General features: G+C 39.4%; 1 protein-coding gene across 4 annotated transcripts in view; it reads left to right on the top strand.

The window, feature by feature from the left end:
- The window catches only part of FNDC3A (fibronectin type III domain containing 3A), a 159,709-nt gene that overhangs the window by 18,321 nt on the left and 118,164 nt on the right, over positions 1–23,224 (top strand). For all 4 annotated transcript variants that reach the window (XM_045588660.1, XM_036455765.2, XM_036455763.2 and 1 more), the window contains exon 2: positions 11,629–11,765. In XM_045588660.1, the coding sequence (XP_045444616.1) occupies positions 11,667–11,765 (99 nt within the window). In that variant the 5' untranslated portion in view covers positions 11,629–11,666. The remainder of the gene's footprint in view (positions 1–11,628; positions 11,766–23,224) is intronic.

Genomic DNA, 23,224 nt, shown 5'->3' with positions numbered 1-23,224 from the left:
TCTCCTATGTACCTACTCCAGGACTTCTGTGAGGATCAAATGAGATGTGGCACAGGAAAACGCTTCACAGACATTTACTTAAAGTGTGAAATGTTTGTACCTGGCTATAAAGCAAGTCGTGTTTCTGGGCTGAAGAAACTGCAAGGAGGCTAGTTGTTGCTAGGGAGAGGAAGCCAGGCATTGCTGGACTGTACCGTGGGCTGCATTTTGCACCATTGGCTCTCGGCAGAGCTGGCTGCGATTTAATGGGGTGTGGCTTCAGGGTGGTGGCCGGTCCTGTGTCCCACTTGGCCACTTGGGGAAAGCCGAGTGTTGCTTTGTTGGTGCCAGTTTGGCACTGCGGATTTTTTGTAAAAGGCAAGTGCATATCACGGCAATTCCTTAATTGAGTGTCTGCCCCCTGGTGGTCAGTGTGTGTCATAGCCACCAGTCGGACAGTAGGAGGGACACTTAGCATATTAGCCTTTTATAGATATAGATTATTTCTTTTTGCTGTTCTGAATGTGTGTTTTCTGCTCCCTTAGCTTCCAATCTCTGATTTGATCTGCTTCATCTAATCTACTGTTGATTACTTCTAATGTATTCATTTTACCTATTGTATTCTTCATTTTTTACTTTTTCTTAAAGTTTCCTATCTTTATTTTTATGTTCCTTATATTTTTAATGAAACTCATTACATTATTCTTCTCCTAAGTTCATTGAGTCCTGCAACTGGTAGCTTGTTTCTTTCCACTTTGTTTAGTTCTCATTCTGGAGTTTTGTTCCTTTTTTTCATCTGGAACATGTTTTCTTGTCTTCTCATTTTGACTATCTCCCTTTGTTTGTATTTATGTCTAGGTAGAGCTGCTATGTCTCCCAGTCTTGGTATAGTTACCTCATGTAGTAAGTGTCCTGTAGGGCTCATTGTTGCAGCCTCTCCAGTCACCCAAGCTGGATGCTCCAAGTGCACCCCTACCCCAAATGGCCTGTGTTCATGCTCCTGTGATAGTTGTACTTTTATTGCTATTGATATGTTAGTTGGAGGAATTTACCAACAGGCCGATCGGCTCTGAAGATCGGCTACAACAACCATGGAGGATCTGCTGTCCAGGAGCTGATCCCATGGAGCAGATCTCACTTCATCAGGGCTGAGGTACCCACTGAGTTGATTTCAGAGTGTGTTTCACATGGAGGTGCTTGGGTGGTGATTCATTGTAATTTGAAGCCATCTATAGAGTGCACTGGATCTGGTGCCTCTTGGGAGATACAGGTCAAGGTCAACCACCACCTATGCCCTACTTGGGCTCACCTGTCATGAACTGCAGAGTGATCTGCAGATGGCTGTTACTTGTGCTGGGATTGGCCCAGAAGAGGCCAAGGTATGAACCAAGCTTGGCTACCACTAATGCTGGACCTGGTGCCAATCAACAAGAAGTATGGGATACAGAGAAGCCAGAGATGCTGCTTATTTGGTCGATTTTAGTAAAGTTGGGAAAATGAGCTAAGACCATTTGTATGGAGTAGCCATGGAAACAGCTTAAGTGGGCCTTCAAGTTAGGTGGGGAAGAATTCCCAGGAAACACACAAGGGGCCTAACAGTATTACCCTTGTTGATGGAGACTCAGATCTGGTGCCCTCCTGCTGCCTCTGTGGGCAGGGCTCAGCAAAGGAACCATGGGCTCTGCCAGCACTTGTGTCTGGGAGTAAGTTGCCCTGCCCTTGCCTTGATGCCAAGTTTCTACCTTTATGTCCTTGGTGCCTTTTGAGCTGCTGTTCTGGTGCTAGAACTAAGTGTGATTCAGTCCAAGTAAGTCGAATTTTTATTCAAACAAATTTAAAAAAATAATGAGAATTTGAAATTTGAACAGCATATTTGATGAATTAAGGAATTATTAACTTTTACGTTCTGGAAATTTTGGTTTTTTTTTTTTCCTTGCTGACATTTTATTATTATGCCTTATAATTTTAATAGTCTACAATGTTTATATTTACACTCTGGATAATTAATGACATTATTGTGGTTATGTCACGTGTGTGTGTGTGTGTGTGTGTGTGTGTGTGTGTGTGTGTATTCTCGCCTGAGGATATGTTTTCTTTTTTTTTCTTTTTTTCTTTTTTTGTTTTAAGAAAGAAAGGAAGAGAAATATAGATGTGTGAGAGAAACATTGATAGGTTGCCTTCTGTACATCCCCAACCAGGGTATCAAACCCACAACCTAGTTATGTGTCTTGACTGGGAATCAAACCCACAACCTTTTGGTGTATGGGACAATGTTCCAACCAATTGGCCACTTGGCCAGGGTTTTGGTTTTGTTTTCAAGATGGAGTCCATATCTTTCACAGATACATACTGAAACATTTGCAGATGAAATGATTTTTAGTATATGAAAATAATACAAGATAGGAATAAGTGGGTGATAATGTTGTTGAAACTACATGGGCTATGAGTTGAACTCGTTGAAGCTGAATGATAACAACAAGGGAGTTCATTTTACCATTTTGATTATTTTACGGTATGAAATTTTGCAGAAATAAAAAAAAGATATATTAAAGATTAAATTGTATTTTTGAAGCATGATCTAAGAATGAAACTACCACTTATAACATTTTTCTATAGGAAAATGTTTTCCAAGTATGTCTGACTTCTAAATGCAATTTTGGAGGAAAGACTGTTTCCAAGTTGAGGACTGCCACTATTTTTAATTTTAAATACTTTTAGGTGCAGGTGTTTGTTTGTTTGTGGGGGTTTTTTGGTACGCAATCTTGTATCAGTGTTCCTTTTATAGCACTATCTCCTTACTGTCATTGTCCTGTCTTACTTTCTGTACAAGTAGGATTTTTTAATAAATGTTTTAAATGCAAAGTTGTCCTTTTACAAACTTAATAAAAGTTTACATTAAGATGTGAAAATTTAGGTGAACCAAAATAATGCATTTAATTAATTGCATGTATTTTTAACAGTTATTTTTCTGGAGTACAATGAATATCAAAGAAGAATTAATTAGTTTTAGGAAAAATATAAAATAATCTATGTTTTTATTAAAATCTATGAAATATTTTTTAGGTTTCTAATGAGGATGATTTTGTAGATTCATTCCTATGACTTTCACCATAGGAAATTTTACTACAGGTCATTTAATGTGCCCCTTTTTAAAACTTAATGTAGTCAAATTTAAAAGTTAAAAAAATCCAAAGGTTGAAAAAATGAAATACAAGTTTAAATTGGAAAAATGCATTTTAGGATATTAGCTTGTAAGGTGAACTAGCAAATTTAAGCAAAATTTATTGAAATTTTCTGAAAACATAATTAGGTGGTTGATAAGCCAAATGTGACTCTTTCTTTGCCTAGGATTCTTCAATACAGACCCCTTTTAATCAGAATTTTGAATGAAAGTGTTATAACCATATCCACATTACCTAAAAATATTGGGAAATAGAGAAAATTACTGTAATTCCATTATACTAATATGATACTTTCTATGATATTAATGTTTTTACCTAATGCTTTTTCATATGTAGATTTTTAAGTACTTCTAAATTCTAGATTTAACTGTGATACTAATTTATAGTTCTGTTGATTTAGACATATCAAGAGAACAGAAAAATACATTGGATTTCTCAGTCTAAATGTACATATTTTTACTATGGTTCTCAATTATGCTATGGCTATAATATAAGCAGGATTTTGCTTTTATGTTTTTTCATATACTTTTAAAGAAGTAGAGCTGAAGTTTCAAGCCTCAGGCCATGCTTATTGTCATGAGTTTGCTACCTTGGACTCTAGGTCTAGGGCTAGCCTAGACTCTAGGCTATTGTCGTTAGAACAGGAGTATTCTTATTAAAGAACAAATTCATGTAGAATAGATATGAATGAGGAGGTTAAGGAAGAAAAACTGTTAGAATATATGAGTAACAAAGCTAGTAAGATTCAGAATTACAGCAGTGACAAGTGGGAAAACAAATTTTTCTAAATCTGATAGCCATAGACTGACTTTATGTGTTGAAGCCTTAAACCCCAATGTACTCATATTTGGAGGTAGAGTTAGTGTTTTTATTAGAAGAGTTGAAGAGACCAGAAACTAACCTTCTGAAGCCATCAAGAGGTAGCCATGAACAGGTCTAGAAGAGAGCACTCAGGAAGAACCTGATAATGTTGGCACACAGACCCTGGGATTCACAGCCTAAAGAACTCTTGAGAAATAAATGCCTATTGCTTAAGCCACCTAGTTTATGGTATTTGATCCAGCAGCCAGAGCTAAGATAGTAATTGGTACCAGTAAGTGGAGTGCTGCTATAAAACTATATCCACAAATGTGGAAGTGGCTTTGGAACTGGGTAGTGGGTATAGGCTGGAAAATTTTTGAAGTACATGCTAGAAAAAGCCAAGATTGCTGTTAAGAGATTAGCTGGGACCTGCCCTTCCATGCCAGACAATCGCGCTTCAATCGCTAGCAAGGCCTAAGGACCATACCTGTGCATTTATTTTTTGCACCAGACCTCTAGTCATAATAATAAAAGACTAATATGCAAATGGTCATCACAGCGTGATGCGTAACGACTGATCAGCAGGAACCTGAGACTGCGAGGCGCCTGGCCGGGGTGAGGGACTTCAGGCTGTGTCCCACCACTCAATGGGGCATGCTGGTGGACCTCAGGCCACGCCCCCTGGGTTCGATTCCGGTCAAGGGCATGTACCATGGTTTCGGGCATATCCCCAGTAGGGGGTGTGCAAGAGGCAGCTGACCGATGACTCTCATCGATGTTCCTGACTCTCTATCTCTCTCCCTTCCTCTCTGAACAAAATCAATAAAATATATATTTTTTAAAAAATTAAAAAAAATAAAGTATTCTGTAATTTTATTGAACTTTAGGAAATATGCCAATACAGATTAAGCCAGAAGTTAGATTTGTGAACCCCCTTCTCTATATATTCATATATACTCATATACACACACATATATATAAGTATATATAAATATCGCCTATTGTATGTATGTATACATACAATAGGCGATATTTATATAAGTATATGTCTGTTATGTTTACATTGTATGCATTTTATGATAATGTTTTATGTTACAGTTATACATATCAAATCATGAAGTAGATACTTGTATTGAATATTTTTTAAAATCTTATAAGTTTTTATGTATCTCCATAGAAAATTGTTTTTAGGTTAGTCAATTTGTATGAGAGTTTCTGCAAAGACTCAACATTTTAAATAAAGAAAACATTTTCTATGAACAACTACATACCAACAAATTGGACAACCTGGGCGAAATAGACAATTTCCTAAAAACTTCTCAAATTCAATCAGGAAGAATCAGAAAACCTGACTAGACCTATTAAAACTAATGAAGCAGTAATAAAAAACATGTCCTGTTTCAAATGGCTTCACATGTGAATTTTACCAAATATTCAAAGAAGAACTAACACATACCCTCTTCAAACTGTTCCAAAAATTTTTCAAGAAGGAAGACTTCTAAACTCTTTTTATAAGGCCAGCATTACTCTAATTACAAAGCCACATAAAGACACTACACAGAAAGAAAATTATAAGCCAGTATCCCTGATGAACAAAATATTAATAAATAGGAACCAGCCATCTATACTAATAAAAGCATAGGGGATTCTCACGTCCTTGCCTGTGACATTGTCACAAGATGGCTGCCACAAGATAGCCACACGCACAGTGGAGGTGGGGCCTGGCGGCCGCTCTGCATCACAAACCCTGGGGGTTCCTTGGGAGCAATCAGGCCTGCAAGGCAGTTGTGGGTGATTAGGCCTGCAGGGGAGGGAAGTTAGGGGCTATCGGGCTGGCAAGGGAGGGCAGTTGGGCCGGCAGGGGAGGGCACTTGGAGGCAGTCAGGCTGGCAGGGGAGTGGTTAGGGGGCAATCAGGCTGTCAGGCAGAAGAGGATAGGGGCAATCAGGCAGGTAGGCAGGCTAGCAGTTAGGAGCCAGTGGTCCTGGGTTGTGAGAAGATTGTCCGACTGATGGTTTAGACCCACAGGGATCAACCCAAACTGGCAGTTGAACACCCCGGAGGGGGTCCCAGGTTTGAGAGGATGCAGGCCAGGCTGAAGGACACCCTTCCTCCTGCACCCCCCATCTCGTGCATGAATTTTGTGCACCAGGTTCCTACTATTGTATATTATGAAAATCATATACCATGACTAACTGGGATTTATTTTGGGAATGCTAAATTGGTACAGTATTCATGAATTAATAAATGTGATACAATACATAAAATGAAGGATAAAGATCACATTAATATATCAGTAGATACAGAAAAAGCATTTGACAGAATCCAGCACCCATTTATGGTAAAAACAAACAAACAAACAAACAAACAAACAAAAAAACCTCTCACTAAGATGGGAATAGAGGGGTCATACCTCAACATAATAAAGAACTACAAATGAAAAACCTACAGCCAACATCATAATTGTCAAAAACTAAAAACATTTCCCTTAACATGAGGAACAAAATAAGGATGTCTCTCATTCAACATAATATTTAAAGTACTAGCCACAGTAATCAGACCCAACGTAAAAATAAGAGACATCCAAATTGGAAAGGAGGAAGTAAAGCTATCATTATTTGCAGATGGCATGATATTGTATATAGAAAACCCTAAAGATTGTCAAAAAGTAATTAATGATTTTGGCAAACTAGCAGAAAACAAAATTAACATCCAAAAATTGATGGCATTTTTATATACCAATAATGACGTCTCAGAAAGAGAAACAAACAAAAAACAACAACAACCCCATTGTCTTGGCTGGTGTTACTCAGTGGTGAGAGTGTAGGCCCTCAAGCCAAAGGGTCTTAGGGTTGATTCCTAATCAAGGGCATGTACCTGGGTTGCCTGCTCGATTCCTGGACACAGTGGGGTTGTGTATGAGGCAACCACATGTCTCTCACATGGATGTGTTTTTCTCTCTCTTCCCCACTCCTCCTCTCTATACCATTCTCTAGAAAATTAGTGGGAAAAATATACTGGGGTGAGGATTAACAACAAAAATCCTACTTACCATTGCAATAAATAAAATATTAATAAGTTTATACCTAGGAATAAACTTAATCCAGGAGGACAAAGACCTGTACTTGGAAAACTACAAGACACTGAAAAAAGAAATAGAGGAAGATACAAATATTATCTTCTGATGACACACACAAATTTGAATTGGAAGCATAAACCATGTTCATGGATTAGAAGAATTAACATCATTAAAATGTTTACACAACCCAAAACAATCCATAGATTCAGTGTAATGTCTGTTAAAATACCAATGGCATATTTCACAGGTCTTGAACAAATAATCCAAAAATTTTTATGGAACAAAAAAAAAGCAAACACAGCAACTTTGAAAAAGAAGAATGAAGTTGGAAGAATCATAATATCAGATATCAAGTTATACTACAAAGCCACTGTAATCAAAACACCCTGGTACTGGCATATTGATCAGTGGAACAGAACAGAGAACCCAGAAATTTATCCAACTCATTATGCTCAATTAATATTTGACAAAGGAGGCAAAAGCATACAATAAAGTCAATTCAATCTCTTTAATAAATGGTGTTGGAAAAACTGGATGGATATATGCAAAAAAATGAAACTAGATCACCAATTTACACCATGTATAAGAATAATCTCAAAATGGATTTAAAAAGAAATCTTGGTGATACCATAAAAAATCTTAGAAGAAACCATAGGCAGCAAAATCTCAGACCTCTCATAGCAATATATTTGCCCATCTCTTAGGGCAAGGGAAACAAAAGTGAAAATAAACAAGGTGAGACTACATCAAAATAAAAAAGTTTCTGCACAGTAAAAGAAACCAACAAAATGAAAAAGGAGCCCACTCTATGGGAGAACTTATTTGCTAATGATACATCTGATAAAGGGTTAGCTTCCAAAATGTATAAGGAACTCATAAAACTTAACAAAAGGCAAACAAATTTAAAAATGGGCAAAGGACTTAACTAGACACTTCTCCAAAGTGGACAAACAGATGGCCAAGAGACATAAAAAATGTTTAATATCACTAATCATCAGAGAGGTGCAAATTAAAATGACAATGAGGTATCACATCACACCTGTTAAAATGGCTACCATTCACAAATCAACAAATGACAAGTGCTAGTGATGATGTGGAGAAAAGGGAACTCTAGTATACATTGTTAGTGGAAATGCAGACTGGTGCAGCCTTTATGGAAAACCCACATGAAGTTTCCTCAAATTAAATATGGGACTGCCATTTGACCCAGTGATCTCACTTCTAGGAATATATCCTAAAAAACACGAAACACTAATTTGAAAGAATATGTGCACCCTGATGTACATAAGCAGCAAAATTTATAATACCTGAGATCTAGAAACAACCCACTTGCCCATTGGTAGATGAGTGGATGAAAAAGCTTTGATACATTTACACAGAGGAATGCTATGCAGCTGTGATAAGAAGAAACTCTTACCCTTTGCCACACATGGAGGGACCTGGAGAGTATTATATTAAGTGAAATAATCTAGTCTGAGAAAGACAAGTATCACATGATCTTACTTATATGTGGAATATAATCCTACCTAATAAAAGAGTAATGTGCAAATTAACCATCACTCCACTCCACAAGTCACACCCATAAGCCAATCAGAGTCAGTATGCAAATAAACCCAACCAAGATGGCTACAGCCACAGAGAGCAGGAGGGAGGCATTTCCCCGGCATTTCCGCCTGCCCTTGCGGGCCTAAGCCTCCACTCCAGGCTACAAAGTTTCAATTATAGAAGGTAAACAAATCCAAACAGAAATGTCTGCCACCACAGAGTGAGTAGGAGGCTTGGCTCCACTCCAGGTGACAAAGTTTCAATTGTAGAAGGTAAATAAATTCCAGATACCAGGACCTCCGCTTGCGTCGCTGGGGCCATGGTCGGCCTGCAAACCACCACAGGCCCCTCATTCAGACTGCCCCATGCCCCATGCCCCAAGGGAACCCCCACCCGGATCCCAGACACCCTTCAGGACAAACAAGCTGGCCCCCACCCGTGCACCAGGCCTCTACCTAATAAAAGAGTAATAATGCAGATTGACCATCACTACACACACAATATGATTGACCATCACTACACACACAGGGGTCTCAACACACAATATGATTGCCCCCATGTGGTCAAAGCTCCTGTCCCAATGTGGACACAAGATGGCCAGCAGGGGAGGGCAGTTGGGAAGGAACAGGCCTGCAAGGGAGGGCAGTTGTGGGTGGTCAGGCAAGTAGGGGTTGGCAGTTGAGAGGGATCAGGCCTGCAAGAGAGGACAGTTGAAGGCGATCAACCCTGCAGGGGAGGTCTGTTAGGGGTGACCAGACCTGCAAAGGAGGGAAGTTGGGGGCAAACAAGCTGGCAGGGGAGCAGTTAGACATCAATCAGGCTGGCATGGGAGTGGTTAGGGGCAATCAGGAAGGCTAGCAAGCGAGCAGTTGGGAGCCAGCAGTCCTGGATTGTGAGAGGGATGTCCCACTGCCCATGTAGGCCCGATGCCAGTGGGATTGGGCCTAAACGGGCAGTCGGACATTCCTTGAGGGGTCCCAGATTTGAGAGGGTGCAGGCTGGGCTGCGGGACAACCCCACCCCTGCCTCTGTGCACAAAATTCAGGCCTCTAGTGAATAAAATTACAAAATAGGACCAGAGGTATGGGTACATGGAACAGATTGGCAGATCTCAGAAGGGAGGTGGTTGGGGGACTGGAAGAAATCAACCAAAGAACATATTATATATGCATAACCCATGGACACAGACAATAATGTGAAGGTCTGAGGTGGGATGGGGGAAAGAAATAGGGGATTAAAGATGTGGGGAAATAAGGACATCCATAATACTATAAACAATTTTTAAATAATTAAACATTTTGACATTGAATTGTAGAATGCTGCAAGCATCCAAAAATGTTTGTTATTTTGCCTTTCAGTATAGATTCAATAAAATTTATGATTGATCTCAATTGTGTTCATTCTAACATTGGCTGATGTTTTTTGGTTGCCATGTGATAAACTGATATTGCATATGTCAGGTCCTCTACTTTTTATACAAGTGACATTCTTGTTAAGGATTTCTAAATGTATGTGTTTTTATCACTGAAATTATTTGGTTTATAGTAAAGTAGGTATCACTTAGAAAAGAAAACTAAAACCAGAATGATAGAAGTCCAGTGTCAGAACATAAAAGTTAGGACTTGAAGGATCTTATTCTAATCCTGGACCAATTTTTCTGTCTGAGGAATCAATGAAAAATCTTAATTCCTATGTATTTTCTTGAGACTGATAGGATGATGAAGAGGGATTGAGTTTTCATAATCATCATCTTTCCTCATTTAAAAAAAAAAAAAGTGGTAGAATTGCTTCACTCAGTCATTGCATTTAGTGCCTATCCCAGTGTTTAGCTAAAGTGATAGTAGTTGAATTAAATAAATATTGCATAGAGATGAAAGGGATAGAGAAACAGATTTTAAGTAGAAGTTGCTGATATAATGGCTTTATTAGATCTTAGTTTATTTTCTACAATGACAGACAGTTGGTTAAATTGTAAGAAATGTATTTCCTTAAATGACTTGTTGACTAAAAAGTAGTCAACAGAATATTGTAAGATTTCCTTTGATAAGGCTATCTCTTTAGGTTAAAGAATAAGACAAAGCTTTAGGCTCTCTCTGAAGCATAATCATACCTTCCTTCTCCTCAGGTGTGCATCTTTACTTTTCTCTCCTGTGCTCTAAGGTTCCTCCAGAAACTTGCAGCCAGGAGAGCAGCTGGCAGCAGCAGTTCATCCTGGGCTTACTCCCCTGAACGGCTCTCTCAGACCTCTTTATCTGACTTTCCATTGAGTTAACAGCAACCCGCTATGGCTCACTTTTTCCCATAACATTACTAGAGAACCAAAATCACAGCACCACCTAGACACTCCCCTGTTGTTTTTTCTATTTTAATCATTTCTTTGGTTTCACTGTCCCCAGGTTTAATAAGCATACTCTCAAAATAAATATATAACCTAAGAAAACAAATCTTGGATGTATCATATTTTAACACTAGAGGCCTGGTGCATGAAAATTCATGAACTGGAGAGGGGTCCCTCAGCTCTGCCTGCCTCCTCTCATAGTCTGGGAGCCCTCAGGGACAGGAGGAAGCCCAGCGATCGGGGGAAGGCGACACCCCATCATACCTCTTCTCCTGCCACTGCCAGCAGTGCAAGCCTCAGCTGGCCCTGTTTACCTGAGCCTCGGTGGCCCTATGCAGCTGGGCAGCTGCCATCGAGGATTGCCTCCGCCTCAGGCTGGCAGCTGGGGGGCTGAGGGGACTGGGGACTCTGGAGGCAGGAGTGTGGAGTGGGGGCGGGCCCAGCCTTTCCTTGCCTGCTGCTCCAGCGGGTCTGAGGAGATTGGGCCCGCCATCTTTGAGGGTGTGGCAGTCAATTAGCGTATTCCATCCTTATTTGCTGTGGGTGCCGCCATCTTAAGGGGGCAGTCAGTTACCATTTTCCCTCCTATTGGCTGTGGGTGCTGCCATCTTTGTGATGGTGTGAGGGTCAATTAGCATATTCCCTCTTTATTAGATAGGATATTTTAAGGAAATATACATATGCGATATATTTTTGTTTTTCAGAGTTGCAGAGTTATCCGGTATATTAATGTCTTATTGAAATGGCAGAACATCCACCACTACTGGATACATCTCAGATTTTAACTAGTGATATTTCTCTTCTGTCTGCCCCTATTGTAAGTGCAGATGGAACACAACAGGTAAGGAAAACAAATGTTTATTTCCTTATGTCTAGTACACATGTATTTCTTTCAGAAGAATGCAAAATTTTAAACAGAATAAATACCACCATAGCGGTTCCTATTAATTCATGTTTTAAACTCCAGTTTAAAATGTTTTGGTTTCATAAGACAGTGAAACAATAAAACTGTTTTTGAAGTCACTTCTAAAATATCATAGTAATTCATGCTTAAATAATGTGTGTGTATACAAAGTCTTTTTGTTTTGCTTTAGAAAAAAAGTGTAATTGTCTCTGAGTGTTTTTTTTAAATTAAGTTTAACCTTGTACCTTCATTATTATTATAAATTATGACTTAAAATCATTGAAGTCATGATTTAATTACATAATTAAATACTGCCTAGGTTATATAATAATTAACTTTTATCTTTCTACTACTGTCCACACTCCCTCCTCCCGAAATGAAATACACCGTTTTTGAAAAGCTGCTGTGTTTTTTCCCACTAACCCGTGGCTTTATAAGTATAGTTCTGTAAAGGGATGGGAATGATGGGTTTATATTAAGTACCTCTTACTCACCCAAGCAATGTGCTTAGTTCTCATAGCACAGCCCTAGATGTAAGGATTTTAATATTGTAAGTGAGGAAACAAAGACTAAGAACAGCAGAATAATAATGAGGAGGAGAAGGAACATTTTGAGTTCTCACTATGCATAAAACATTGTACTAAGACCTTTATGATTTTATTTAGTTTTTTTTAACAACCTTATGAAGCAGGTATATTTGTACCCATTTTGTAGATGAAATAAAATGAAAGGCTCAACATCACATAAAGCTTTTGCTCATACTACCTCCCTGGGAAACTATGAAAAATTAGTCATACATTGTTATATTACAAACTTGGTGGACAATTATGATTTTCTTACAAGATAGGAGGCTTCATTGTTAACTTTGCTATTGAAAATGCAAGAGTGGTTTGAATTGTAATTTTTTGTTTTGTTTTGAATAAACATGGCATGATAAATGTATCCTGGGTTTAATTAGCTTATAGCGGCAACTTCATTTCACTAATTCTCTTTATGGTCAAATTTAAATCTGTTAAAATTCTTTTTTTCCTGCAAAAATAATAAATATGGCAGGTATTCATTTACTTTGAGGTTCCAGGGGTGTCTTCAGTTGTCATTGTTGTTTTAGGCAGGTCACTGGCTTCATGTTGTTTAGATAATCCAATGCATAAAATAATCTATTAAGCAGCTAATTACAGTACTGTACATTGATGTTGCCACAGTGTAAGGGTTCACATGTGGCCCGCAACGAATATTTTTGTGTCCCAGACAATGTAATGATATGTAAAAAACATTTTAATAAAATTTTCATAACTTAATTTTTACAATATCCTGTTATACATATTTATTAAGAATGAACTACAATGTTGCTTTCATTTCCCTTACGCAACTTTTGCACAGGCGCACTCTTTCTCTCCACTAATACTAGCAGTGAATATTTTAGCAGCTGATTGCCACATCATTAGTCTTGGACTAACTTGTTTGGTGTGTGCAATAGGAAATATTTCACTTTTGGAGAATAAGAAAAATTGGTTTATTTGCATTACACTTATTAATTTGTATAGTTATTCAGTGTCTGGTCAGTAAATGTTCAAGTAAAAAATATTAATTTTTATTAAATGTTCTATTTTATATTAATGATTACTCATTTATTTCAGCCCTTTGTATTCAGCATATCTCTATTGAAATAAACCTACTTTTCTATGAAAATTGAAGCTTTTATGTTTCTTTGGCAGCCCACATAAACTTAAACCTTGTTTATTTGACCCATGTTAGCCTTTGAGTTTGACATTCTTGGTATAGTCTGTTAAAAGGAAGGCAGTAGGCTAAAATAAGCCCACATGCCCTCCTGAAATCATGTTGGGGGCACCATGCTAGCAGGTGACATTAGTGGCATGGATGGATCAATAAACCCTTGATTTTATGGGCCTTGATTTAATGGACTTCGAATTTAATGGACAAAATTTCTGGTCCATATGTAATATGTGAAAATTAACACCTCATTAATTTTTAAATGCTTTTAACCAAGGTTTGCTTTTAATTAAATCAACAGGTTCTTTTTTTATTAGTTCACTGTTATTTTTAACAAATTTTAGCAAATAGGCCATATGTTGGAAGAAACAGTAATTTGCCAACATAAATAAATATTACATATCTACAGCTATAGTCTACATATTTAAATCCAGAAATCACTGCTCATAAACAATGTTCAGTGAATGATTACCAGGTGATCACACTGCATCTCATTCAGTAATTGGTTCTGTTGTTTTATGACGTGACTTTCTGCAGCAGTTTTAACATGCTCTAAGCCACACCCCAGCCATGTGCATTTGTTTACTTGCAGAGACTGGTGAGTGCAAGCATTTACTAGACCTATTCAGTATAAATTTAAGTTACAGTAATACATATAGAAAACTTTTCTGTGGAATTAAACTTTTCATACATACTTAATTTTAATTATATAAATGTATGTACAGAAGTAAAAACAAGTAAACTAGTCTAGCCAGTGTGACTCAGCAGTTGAGCATTAACCCAGGAACCAAGAGGTCATGGGTTCAGTTCCAGGTCAGGACACATGCCTGGGTTGTGGGCTTGATCCCCAATAGGGGGCATACAGGAGGCAGCCGATCAATGATGTGTCTCTCTCATTAATGGCTATCTCTCTAGCCATCTCCCTTCCTCTCTCTCTAAAAATATTAGTTTAAAAAACCTCCAAACATTAAAAACAAAGAACAGCTAAATTAGTCAATTTTTTTAGCATACACATTTGGAGAAACCTACTTTATTATATAACGGACTTTTGGCTTTAAGGGACAATGTCTCACCTGAACTAATCCATTATTTCAAGGTTTTACTATATAGAGAAAGGAACTAGGAATAGAAGAATCTACTAGACAAGATTTGAAGGATCAGATAGGATCGTTATGTCTAGAGGACAGGTTTTTAGATAGGATATGAAAAACAGGTTTCAGGGGGTGGCATAAAACCTTAAATTCTAACTAGCAGAGTATCTTGTAGTTTTATAGGGAGAGATAAAGATGAGTGGGAAGTGTACATGACTTGGTTCATAGATTTATACTTGATTTGGGTGCACTCAGACAAGTTTTTTTAACTTCTCTGAGTATGTTTGCTTCTCTATAAAATCCTATCTAATAAAGAAGGAATATCCTAATTGACCATCACTCCATCACAAAGATGGCTGCACTCACAGCTGAGGCCAAGTTCCCATAAGAAGCTTTTTTTTTTTTTAATATATTTTATTGATTTTACACAGAGAGGAATTGAGAGGGACAGAGAGTTAGAAACGTCGATGAGAGAGAAACATCGACCAGCTGCCTCTTGCACAGCCCCCACTGGGGATGTGCCCGCAACCAAGGTACATGCCCTTGACCGGAATCGAACCCGGGACCTTTCAGTCCGCAGGCCGACGCTCTATTCACTGAGCCAAACCGGTCCCGGCCCATAAGAAGCTTTAAGGAGCAATCAACAGGGACCTGAGGCTCCCCCCTCCTCCACCCCCGTAGGGCTTGACAGGGGACCTCAAGGTGTGATTCACGTCCTGCTGCTGAGCTAGGGGACCTCAGGCTACTTCCTTGCCCCAGCACTAGGCCGGGGGACCTCAGGCCTGTCCCCTGGCCAACAGGGCTTGACGAAGGACCTCAAGGTACACCCCCAGTGCTGGGTTCGGGAACTCAGACCGCACCCCCACCCAGCGGGGCTGGACAGGGGACCGGAGTCCGTGCCCCACTGCCTGTGCTGGGCCGGGGGACCTGAGGCTGTGCCGCCCCCACCCCTGCCTCATGGGGCTTGATGGGGGACCTCAGGCTATGCCCCCCACCCAGGCCATGTCCCCAACCTGGAAGGGCTTGACAGAGGACCTCAAGGCACTCCCCCCACCCCGGTCTGAGGGGGACCTCAGGCCACACCCCCTGTTCTGACACCGGGCCAGGGGTCCCGAGGCTATGGCTCCTGCCCAACAGGGCTTGACCATGGTGGGACTCGCCTGGTCTGGATCTAGCCAATGGCTGGGTCTGGGTCTCACGCAATTTTGAGGTGCATGTGGGTGGGCAGGGACTTGACTCTGGGTCTCGTGGTGAGCCCCAGACTCTGACAGGAGGAACGTTTTCATATACATTTTACTAATTTTCTTTCATCTCTGACACTTCTTTTGAAGAGAAAGGGTAAATAGCAATATTAAATTATTTCTTCTTTTTCCCCTTTTAATGTGCATGAATTTTGTGTACCAGGTCACTAGTGGAGGTAATAATAACTTCTTTAGTGTAGCTATAGCAATGAGGGTGAAATGAGGCTAAAGGAGCTCAGTAAATGTTTGCTGAATCTGAATTAAAGCACACAATATATGTTTGAAATACTGAAGAGACTATAGAAATGCCTGTTAGGACTTAAATCAATAGATGTAGTTATAGTAAACAGTAGATCAAGAAGATAAAAGTGTAAATGTGAAGTAAAAGTGGACCAATATCTGTGGTAGGAATGGAAGGAACTGAACAAAAGTAGGTAATAATTGCCCTAACCGGGCTCAGTGGGTAGAGCATGGGCCTGCTGACTGAAGGGTCTCAGGTTTGATTCCCTGTCAGGGTACATGCCAGGTTGTGGGCTTGATCCCCAGTATGGGACATGCAGGAGGAAGGTGATCAATGATTTTCATCATTGATGTTTCTATCTCTCCCTTTTCTTTCCCCTCTGAAATCAATTATTTAAAAAAGTAGATAAAAATTAGAGGTGGGAAGTAAATAAACTTAAAAACAGGCTTTTTTTTTTTTTTTTTTTTTTTTTTTGTCTTAGGAACTTATTGGTATGCCATCAGTGATCAAGTCAGAGTTTTCCTGTGGAGATAAGACACCTGGTTGGTGCCTGGAGTAAAAAAGCAAACCCAAAGACACTTCCTGATAGGAGGGAGTGTCAAGTGCATGCATGATATTAAAAACTCTTATAGTTAGCCATCTAGATTATCCCATTGCCTCATCTGTATTTTCTGGTTTTATATAGTAAACGTTTGATACTATGCCATATTATATATAGTGGGACTTTTGGCGCATGAATTATAGGGAATCCCTCCTGACCTTATTGTTACTAGAGGGAATCCCTCCTGACCTTATTGTTACTAGTGTTGCTTTTAGGGAAGCTGTAATAGACATTTGTTATTCATTTTTACTAGCAGCATCTGAATTATTTTATGTTTGAGGAATCTTCATCACCCTTTTTAAAAAATTAAACTTTCTTTTTAGAGCAGTTGTTGGTAACAAAAATTAGGAGCTTTCACACACCTGAGATGTTAATAGTCCCGGTTCCCTATTATTAACATCTCATATCAATGAGATACATCTGTTATAATTATTAACTTCCACAATTTACGTTAGGATTCACTTGGTATTTTATGGTCCTTTGGTTTTGACAAATGTATAATGTCATGTATCACCATTAAAATATCATAGAGAATAGTTTACTCTAAAAATCTTCTGTGCTCTACTTAGCCATCCCACCCCAATTCATGGCAACCACCAATATTTATACTGTCCCTGTAATTTTTTTCTTTTTCAGAATGTCATATACTTAGATGCAAACATTAGGTAGCCCTTTCACACCAACTTCTTTCACATAGCAGTGTGATCTAGATAATTTATTTTCATGGCTTAATCACTCATTTATTTTTATTATTGAGTGATACTTCATTGTACCATAGTGTTTATTCACCTACTGAAGGACTTGATTTTTGCCAATTTTTGGTATTTATAAACAAAGCTGCTTTAAACATTCATGTGCAGGTTTTTGGATGGGAGTAGATTTTCAACTCAATTGGGTAAATACGTAGGAGCATGGTTGATATATCATGTATGATAAGGTTATGTTTTTCTTTATAAGAAACTGCTAAACTCTTTTCCAAAGCACATTTACCATTTTGCTTCTCAAGCATGTGCTTGATTTGAGATTATATCTTTTTTTTAAATTATTTTTTATTACAGTTGACATACACTATTATATTAGTTTTAGGTGTAAAGCATAGTGATCAGACATTTATATACCTTAGGTAATAATCACCCTGATATATCTAGTATCCATCTGACACGACACATAGTTATTACAATATTATTGACTATAATAGAGGCCCGATGCACGAAGATTCATGCAAGAATGGGCTTTCCTTCCCCTGGCTGCTGGCCCTGCCTTTGCTCGTGCCCAGAGCTGCTTTTCTACCTTCCCATGCTGCCTAGAGGCCTGGAGCAGCTGGGGTGGTGCAGAACGCCTGCATCATTGCCATGGACTCTAGATGCCTATGTATGCAAATTAACTCACCATCTTTGTTGGTTTAATTTGCATACTCACAACAGATTGGCTGTGGGTATTGCGAAGGTATGGTCAATTTGCATCTTTCTCTTATTAGTGTAGATTCCCTATACTGTACTTTACATCCCCATGACTATTTTGTAACTACCAATTTGTACTTCTTAATCCCTTCCCCTTTTTCACTCGTTCCTTCTCTCATCTAGCAGCCATCAAAATGTTCTATGTATTTATGAATTTGTTTTGTTGGCTCTTTTTTTATTTTTTATTTATTTTTTTTAGATTTTACATATAAGTGAAATCATATGGTGTTTGTAGTTCTCTCTCTGACTTATTTTACTTAACACAATACCCTCTAGGTCCATTCATGTTGTTGCAGATGGAAAGATTGTATTCTTTTTTATGGCTGAGTAGTATTTCATTGCATCTATGTACCACTTCATCTTTATTCATTCATCTATTAATGGACACTTAGGTAGCTTCCATTATCTTGGCTATTCTATCTAAAAAAGAGGGAATATGCTAATTGACCCTCACATCATTGCAAAGATGATGGCGCCCACAGCCAATAAGGAGGAAAAATGCTAATTGACTGCCACACCCTCCAAGATGGCAGCACCCATAGTCACAAGACTGCAGTGCCCAGTCCCCTCAGCCCCACATGCCTGCCTCTGGATTCCCCAGTCTCCTCAGCCCCCTAGATACCCAAGGCCAGCCCAAGGGGTACACCTCGAATGGGGGCTGCCAAGCTGCCCATGGCCACCTGAGGCTCAGGTAGCCAGGGCTGGCCGAGGCTTGTGCTGCCGGCAGTGGCGGCAGCAGAGGTGTGATTGGGTGTCACCTTCCTCTGATCTCTGGGTCAACTCCTGCCCTGAGGGCTGCCGGCCTGTGAGGGGGTCAGGCCAGGCTGAGTGATACCTCCCTCCCCCCCACCAGTGCATGAATTTTCATGTACTTGGCCTCCAGTTGTAAATAATACAGCAATGAACATATGAATGCATGTGTCTTTTTTATTTAGTGTCTTAGGTTTCTTTGGATAAACACCCAGATGTGGAATTGCTGAGTCCTCCTTTGACTCTTATAGCCTTTATTTTATATATATATATATATATATATATATATAATTTTTTTATTTTTATTATTGATTTTTTACAGAGAAGAAGGGAGAGAGAGAGCTAGAAACGTCGATGAGAGAGAAACACCGACCAGCTGCCTCTTGCACACCCCCTACTGGGGATGTGCCCGCAAGCAATGTACATGCCCCTGACTGGAATCAAACCCAGGACCTTTCAGTCCGCAGACCGATGCTCTACCACTGAGCCAAACCAGTTTCGGCTTTTATAGCCTGTATTTTGTCTGGTATAAGTATTACTACCCCAGCTTTTTTTTCCTGTTTTCATTGTTATGAATTTTTTCCATCCCTTTACTTTCAGTTTGTGTGTGTGTGTGTGTGTGTGTGTGTGTGTGTGTGTGTGTTTGTGTGTGTCTTTCAATCAGAAGTGACTCTTATAGGTAGCATATACATGTAAGGGTCTTGATTTTCTTTTTTTTTTTCATCTATTCAGCCATCTTAAATCTTTGATGGGAACATTTCAATTTTACTTTTAAAGTAATTGTTGACAGATATGTAGTTGTTGCCATTTTATTATTCATTTATTTTAGAATAGTTTTGATTTTTTATAATATATTTTTATTGCCGAAACCGGTTTGGCTCAGTGGTAGAGCGCCGGTCTGCGGACTGAAAGGTCCCGGGTTTGATTCCGGTCAAGGGCATGTACGTTGGTTGCGGCTGGTCGATGTTTGTCTCTCTTCAACGTTTCTGGCTCTCTCTCTCTCTCCCTTCCTCTCTGTAAAAAATCAATAAAATATTGTATATTTAATGTGTATATATATATTTTTTAATTGATTCAGAGAGGGAGAGGGAGAGATAGAAACTTCATTGATTGGCTGCCTCCTGCATGCCCCCTACTGGGGATCAAGTCCACAACACTAGCATGTTCCTTTGACCAGAATCAAACTTGGAACCCTTCATTCCACAGGCTGATGTTCTTCTATCCACTGACCCAAACCAGCTAGGGCATGATTTTTTTTTTTTAAAGAGAGAGATAGAGGGAGCATCAGAGAAAGAAAGAAAGAGAGACATCGATGAGAAACTATATTATATTGATCAGCTGTCTCCTGCACACCCCCTACTGGGGATGGAGCCTGCAACTCAGGCATGTGCCCTGAGTGGAAATTGAACTGACAACTTTTGGGAGAACTAGACAATGCCCAGCCCACTGAGCCACACCAACCAGGATTTACTATTTATATATTTTTTATTCTTATTTTTCTTCGTCTTAAGAAATCTTTAACATTTCTTCTGATAGTGTTATGGTGAAAGTCATCAGCTTTTTCTTATCTGGGAACCTTTTTATCTGTCCTTCAATTCTAAATGATATCTTTGTTGTGTAGAGTAATTTTAGTTGTAGGTCCTTTCTTTTTATCACTTTGAATATTTCATATCAATCCTTTCTGATGAGAAGTCGGTTGATAATTATATGGGAGCTCCCTGGTAAATAACTAACTGGTTTTCTCTTGCTGCTTTTAAGATTCTCTTTGTGTTTCATTCTTGGCATTTTAATTATGATGTGTATTGGTTTGGGCCTCTTTGGGTTCATCTTGTTTGGGAGACTGCACTCATGTTAGGGAAGTTTTTTGTCATTATTTCCTCAAATAGATTTTCAATTCCTTGCTCTCTCTCTCTCTCTTTTCCTTTTGGTACCTCTATCATGCAGGTGTTGGTATGCTTGATGTTCCAGGCCCCTTAAACTATACTCATATTTTTAAATATATTGTTCATTTCAACTATTGTATTCTTCACTTATGGCTGGTTCTTTTTATGTTTTCTATCTTCATTTTTATACTTCCTATCTTTTTTGTTGAAATTCTAACTGATATCATTGAGCATCTCTATAATCAATGTTTTAAACTGTGATTCTAATACATTGCTTGTCTCCATTTTGTTTAGTTCTTTTTCTGGAATTTTGTTCTGTTCTTCATTTTGGATATGTTTCTTTGTCTCCTTATTTTGTCACCCTCCCTGTGTTGTTTTTATGTATTGGGTATGTCTGCTATATCTCCTGATCTTGGTAGAGTGGCCTATGTTCCCCGGTCACCTGAACCAGGTGCTCCAGGAGTGTCCTTTGTGTGGGTTGTGTGTGCCCTCCTGTTGTAGTTGAACCTTGATTGCTATTGGCACATAAATGAAAAGGATTGACCCTTGTGCTTATTGCTTGTGTGTCCAAGCATCCCCTGAGATTGCCTGGAATTCCTCAAGCATGATTTTTTGTTTGCTTGTTTGTTTGTTTGTTTGTTTGTTTTTAATCCTCACCTGAGGATACACTTGTTGATGAGAGAGAGAGAGAGAGAGAGGGGGGGGGGGGAGGGAGGGAGGGAAACAAGAGTGAGAGAATATTGATTGGTTGCCTTCTGTATGTGCCCCAACAGGGGATCAAACCTGCAATCTCTTGGTATGTGGGATGACTCTCCAAATGAGCCCACACTGGCCAACTCTTCAAGAAATTTTTTAACGGAAGTCTGCAGCAAGGTCCCAGGCTGGCCACCTCCAGAAAATCCCACAGCTCTATGGGAGCTTGGCAGGGTGGAGCCTCCTGGAGTCTGCAGGGTAGGGTTAATGTAGTTCCCATGGTGGTGGTGTCCCAACACAGGAACAGTGGTGCTGGTTGAGCAGCCCTCACCCTAAAGTCATACAACTCAGTCTGTCCCCGTGTGTCTTTTAGCAATCTCTGAGCTTGCATGAAATATCCCAAGAGTTTTTCAAGACTGATTGCAATGTGGGCCAGACTGGCTGCCACCAGTAGATCCCTCATCCATTAGCTTAGAAAGAAAGGACCTCGGGGAGTTGACAGGGTGGGGCTGTTAGTGTAGCTCGCTAGGCTAATTTCATACGTAAGAAGTGCTTGATACAGTAGGAGATATGGTGTCTATCAGTGGTGTGGGGAAGAAGAGAGAAACTCAAAACAGGGAGACTGACAGCTGTCCCTCTATACGTATCCCAGAAGCCACACAACTCAGTCCCTGCATGACTTCAGTCCCATTTGGTGCCATCCCTCTACTGGAGCCCAGGGTGAGTGCCTTCAAGTAAGATTTTGTATGCTTGCCCTTTAAGAAGATGCCTGGGTTTCTAGCAGATTACTGTGTCACCCAGATCCTGGTCGGCAAACTGCGGCTCGAAAGCTACATGCGGCTCTTTGGCCCCTTGAGTGTGGCTCTTCCACAAAATACCACGGCCTGGGCGAGTCTATTTTGAAGAAGTGGCGTTAGAAGTTTAAGTTTTAAAAAATTGGCTCTCAAAAGAAATTTCAATCATTGTACTGTTGGTATTTGGCTCTGTTGACTAATGAGCTTGCTGACCACTGACCCAGGTGGATGGGATCCCTGCTGATTTTCATAGCCAGTTGTTATATGGGCTCCTCTTCTCATCACTACTGCTTTGAGCTGAGGAACCTTTCATGGGGTTTAGATCCCTTGCTTCTCAGGGATATCCCACCAAGTGTCAACCTCTGCAGTGGATGCCAGGCCATCCCATTTTCATGTCTCCACCTCTTCTACCAGAGTTCGAGAGATTTCTGTATATATCCTTAGTTATTAGACATATTCAGTTTTCAGATAATTATCCAGGTTTTTTGTTCTATAATTTAGTTGTAATTTTGATGTGGTCCTGGGAGGAGTTGAGTGTAACTTCCACCTATCCCACCGTCTTGGCTCTTATCTCCTTAAGCAACATTCAAATATACCATACAGCAGTGTCAACTATAATCATGTTGTACATTACACCCCCATTACTTAATTCGTAAGGGGGCCATTCTAACCGCACCCACCTCCACTCTGGTACTACACACAAATCTGATCTTTTTTTCTGAGTTTGTTTTTTTTTTTTTTTTTTTTTAACATATAAATGAGACCATACGGTATTTGTCTTTCTAACTTATTTTACCTAGCATAGTACCCTCAAGGTCCATACATGTTGTTACAAATGGCAAGATTTTCTTCTTTTTTATGTCTGAATAATATTCCACTGGAGATACATATATCACAGCTTCTTTACCCAT

The sequence above is a fragment of the Pipistrellus kuhlii genome, unplaced genomic scaffold, assembly GCF_014108245.1.
Source record: "Pipistrellus kuhlii isolate mPipKuh1 unplaced genomic scaffold, mPipKuh1.p scaffold_m20_p_3, whole genome shotgun sequence".
Taxonomy (NCBI): Eukaryota; Metazoa; Chordata; class Mammalia; order Chiroptera; family Vespertilionidae; genus Pipistrellus; species Pipistrellus kuhlii.
This window is presented reverse-complemented; position numbering and strand designations above follow the sequence as displayed.